General features: G+C 36.9%; 1 protein-coding gene across 1 annotated transcript; it reads right to left on the reverse strand.

Moving 5' to 3' along the window:
* Positions 1–384: 384 nt before the first annotated feature.
* Positions 385–765, reverse strand: LOC121435110 (60S ribosomal protein L27-like). Its single transcript, XM_041634198.1, has one exon. It carries the CDS (start codon positions 763–765, stop codon positions 385–387), a length of 381 nt encoding a protein of 126 aa, XP_041490132.1.
* Between the last annotated feature and the right edge of the window lie 4,127 nt (positions 766–4,892).

A 4,892-nucleotide genomic window follows, 5' to 3' on the forward strand; every position in this document is an offset into this window, starting at 1 on the left:
TCCAATCACAGGGCATGGCCAGTTCAGGCAATACATACACTGCTGCCTGGAGTCTTAGCTAGGGCTATCCTTGTAGAGTCCTGGGAGTTGCCCTTGCATCTGGCTTCTGTTGGACCCATAATAGCCTCCCTTTCCAGTCATCTCTCTCAGCACTCTTTCCCTCCTCCCAATCCCAACCCAACCCCTGAAGTTCCCATGCCCACTCACCCCCAGCGAACCCAGGAGATCTCCTCTATTTCCCCTTCCCAGGAAGATTCATGCATCCCCCTTGGGCATCCCTTGTTACCTACACTCTCTAGGTCTGTGGATTGTAGCATGGTTATTCTTTTTTTGTTTGTTTGTTTTTTGTTTTTTAAACTTTTAATGATGTAAACAAAAATATGCCTAAAAGCAAAGCTTCTGGAAAAACCATTTGATCTTCCCTGTCTTGTATCGTTCCTCAAATTTGACCTTGGCTTCCCGCCCTGCTTTGTATTTGACAACAGTTTTGTCCAGGGGGATGTCCACAGAGTACCTTGTGAACATCAGGTGGTTGGAGTTATAAACCTTCACAAAGGTCTTGATCTTGGATCTCTTGGCAACTTTCTTCTTGCCCATGGCAGCCATCACGTTTTGAGGATAGCAGTCAATTCCAACCACCAGGGCATGGCTATAAGGGCGGTCTGAGGTGCCATCATCAATGTTCTTCACGATGATGGCTTTGCTTCTGGAGTAGTGTCCAGCCAGGATGAGCACCACTTTCCCGGGTTTCATGAACTTGCCCATTTTCACAGTGAGCAGCCGGTCCCCAGCAGAAAAGGAGCATGGCTATTCTTAACTTTATTGATAATATTTACTTATGAGTGAGTATATGCCATGTTTGTCTTTCTGGATCTGGGTTACCTCATTTAGGATGATTTTTTTTCTAGTTTCATGAATTCACTTTCTAATCTCCTGATGTCATTGTTTTTAACAGCTGCGTGCTATTCCATTGTGTAAATGTACCACATTTTTTTTAATCCATTTTTTGGTCGGGTGGCATTTAGGTTGCTTCCATATTCTGGCTGAAACTATGAACATAGTTGAGCAAGTGTCCTTGTAGTTTGATTGAGCATCCTTCGGGTGTAATGCTGGGTCTTGAGGTAGATTGATTCCTAATTTTCTGAGAACTGTCATACTGATTTCCAAAGTGGCCATACAAGTTTGCACTCCCACCAGCAGAAGAGGAGTGTTCCCCTTGCTCCACATCATTTCCAGTATAAACTATCATTTTTGGCTTTGATCTTAGCCATTCTGACAGGGGTAAGATGAAATCTCAGAGTCATTTTGATTCGTATTTCCCTGGGGGCTAAGGATAATAAACATTTCTTTAAGTGATTCTCTGCCATTTGAGATTCTTCTGTCGAGAAGTCTCTGTTTATGTCTGCACAACATTTTTTAATTGAATTATTTAGTTTTATGATGAGTAGTTTCTTGAGTTTACGTATATTAGATGTAGGATTGGTTAAGATCTATTCCCATTCTGTAGGCTGCCATTTTGTCCTATTGACCGTGCCCTTTTCCTTATAGAAGCTTTTCAGTTTTGTGAGATACCATTTATTAATTGTCAATCTAGTGTGTGTGTTCCTAGTGATCTACTCAGAAAGTTGTCTCCTGTACAGATGTATTAAAGTGTATTCCCTAATTTCTCTTCTTTCAGGCTAAGTGTAACTGGATTTATGTTGAGATCTTTGATCAGCTTGGACTTGGGTTTTGTGTAGGGTGATAGATGTGGATCTATTTGCATTCGTCTACTTGCCAACATCCAGTTATGATAGCACCACTTGTTGAAGATGCTTTCTTTTCTCCATTGCATAGTTTTGGCTTCTTGGTAAAAAATCAAGTGTCCATAGTTGTGTGGACTTATACCTGGATCTTTGATTCAATTACATTGATCAATGTGTCTGTTTTTATGCCAAAACCATGCTGTTTTTATTACAGTAGCTCCACAGTGGAGCTTGAGATCAGGGATGGTGACACCTCCAGCAGTTCTTTCATTGTGCAGGGTTGTTTCAGCTATCCTGAATTTTTTTTTTCATATGAATTTGAGTATTATTCTTTCAAGGTCTGTAAATAATTGTGTTGGGATTTTGATGGTGATTGTATTGAATCTGTATATTGTTTTGGTAAGATGACCGTTTTTACTATGTTAATCCTACTGATCCATGACCATAGAAAATCTTTCCATCTTCAGATATCTTTACTAATTTCTTCAAAGACTTGAGGTTCTCGACATATGGTCTTTCACTTGCTTGGAGTTACCCCAAGATATTTTATATTGTTTGTGGCTGTTGTGAAGGGTGTTGTTTTCCTGATTTCTTTCTTAGTCCTTTTATTACTTGTATATAAGAGGGCTACTAATTTTTTTGAGTAATCAGCTGTTACAGTGTTTATTAACTGTGAGAGTTTTCTGGTAGAATTTTTGGGATCACTTTTGTATACTTTTATGCCATCTACAAACAGAAATACTTTGACTTTATCTTTTTCAATTTGTATTGATTTGATCTCCTTTTGTTTTCTTTTTGCAATAGCTAGAACTTCGAGTATTATATTGAATAAAGAGAAAGTGGAAAGCCTTGTCTTGTTCCTGATTTTGGTGGAATGCTTTGAGATTCTTCCCATTTAATTTAATGTTGGCTTGCTGTAAATTGATTTTTTTATAATTATGTATATTCCTTGTATTCCTGAACTCATCAATACTTTTATTATGAAGGGTTTGTGGATTTTGTTAAAGGCTCTTTCAGCATGTAATGAGATGATTGTGTGGTTTTTCCTTCAGATTGTTTATATGGTGGATTACACTGACAGATATTTGTATGTCTAATCATTCCTGAATCTCTTGGATGAAGTTCACTTGATCATGATAGATGACCTTTTTTATGTGGTCTTAGATTCAGTTTCCCAGTATTTTAATGATTTTTTTGCATCAATGTTCATGAGGGAAATTGGTCTATAATTCTCTTTCTTCATGAATATTTGTGTGCTTTGGGTATCAGGGTAACTGTGGCCTCATAAGAACTTGACAATGTTCCTTCTGTTTCCATTTTGTGGGATAATTTGAGGAGTACTGGTATTAGCTTTTCTTTGAAAGTCTGGTAGAATTCTGAGCTGAAACCATCTGGACTTTTCATGGTTGGGAAACTTTTAATGACTGCTTCTATTTCCTTAGGGTATATAGATCTGTTTAAATTATTTATCTGATCTTGGTTTAATTTTGGCATGTGGTGTCTGTCCATTTCTTTTAGATTTTCCAGTTCTGTGGAGTACAGGTTTTTGAAGTATGGCCTAATGATTGTTTGGATTTCCTCAGTGACTGTTATTATGTCTCCTTTTTCTTTTCTGATGTTGTTAATTTGGATGTTCTCTGTCTGCCTTTTAGTTATTTTGGATAAGGATTTGTCTATCTTGTTGATTTTCTCAAAGAACTAACTCCTTGTTTCATTGATTCTTTGTATTGTTCTCTTTGTTTCTATTTATTGATTTCATCCCTCAGTTCGATTATTTTCTACCATCTATTCCTCTTGGGTATGTTTGGGTTTTTTTGTTCTAGAGTGTTCAAATGTGCTGTTAAGTCACTAGCATGAAATTTTTCCAAACTCTTTATAAAGGCATTTAGTACTTTGAACTTTCCTCTTAGCACCACTTTCATAGTGTCCCATAAGTTTGGGTATGTTATGCATTCATTTTCATTGAATTATAAGAAGTCTCTTAACATCTTTCTTTATCTCTTCTTTGACCCCAGTTGACAATTGTTTAGTTTCCATGAATTTATAGAATTTCTGTAGTTCATGTAGTGAAGTTCCTTTGTTTAAAATTGATTTTTTTGAGCTATACAGCTATACCTTTTTCTTTGCTCCCCTCCCTTCCTCTCTCCTCCACTTCAACCCTCTCCCATGGTCTCCATGCTCCCAATTTACTCAGGAGATCTTGTCTTTTTCTACTTCCCATGTAGATTAGATCCATGTATGCTCTCTTAGGGTCCTGATTGTTGTCTAGGTTCCCTGATTCTCTGGAATTGTGAATTGTAGGCTCTTTTCCTTTCTTTCTTTTCTTTTCTTTTTTTTTTTTTGCTTTAAGTCTAAAAGCCACTTATGAGTGAGTGTATATATTTGTCTTTCTGAGTCTGAGTTACCTCACCCAATATGAAGTTTACTCAAAAAATAAATCAGTGAAGTCCATCTTTAATCGATGGGGATCTGGTAAAATACAAGGGATTATTCTGATTTTTTTTTTGTATATGTTGAGGTTTACTTTGTTACCAAGTATGTGGTCCATTTTAGAAAAGGTTCCATGAGGTGCTGAGAAGAAAGTATATTCTTTTGTGTTTGGATGGAATGTTCTATAGCTGTTTGTTATATCCATTAGAGTCTGTTAGTTCTGTTATGTCTCTGTTAAGTTTCCGTCTGGCTGAGCTGTCCAGTGGTGAGAGTGGGATGATGAAGTCTCCCACTATTAGTGTCTTGAGTTTTATGTGTGATTTAAGCCTTAGTAATGTTTCTTTTACATATGTGGGTGCTTTTGTATTTGAGGCATAGATGTTCAGGATTGAGACATTCATCTTGATGGATTTTTCCTGTGACAAATATGAAGTGTCCTTTTCTGTCTCTTTTGGCTGATTTTACTATGAAGTTTATTTTGTTAGATAGGATAGCTACACTCACTTATTTCTTATCTCCATTTAATTGGAAAAGTTTTTTTACCAGCTATTTAATCTGAGGTAATGTCTGTCTTTGAGGTTGAGGTGTGTTTGCTGTATGCAGCAGAAGGATGGATCCTGTTTTCATATCCATTCTGTTAGCCTGTGTCTTTGTATAGGTGAATTGAGTACATTGATATTAAGATATTTTAATAGCCAGTGATTGTTAATTCCTGTT

The sequence above is a fragment of the Microtus oregoni genome, unplaced genomic scaffold (assembly GCF_018167655.1).
Source record: "Microtus oregoni isolate MIOR12 unplaced genomic scaffold, Mior012 000045F_ref0000178, whole genome shotgun sequence".
In the NCBI taxonomy this organism is placed as follows: domain Eukaryota; kingdom Metazoa; phylum Chordata; class Mammalia; order Rodentia; family Cricetidae; genus Microtus; species Microtus oregoni.

Bases quoted from the DNA above. Each gene is read 5' to 3' on its own strand.
- LOC121435110 (XM_041634198.1), bottom strand. From the start codon at position 765: ATGGGCAAGTTCATGAAACCCGGGAAAGTGGTGCTCATCCTGGCTGGA.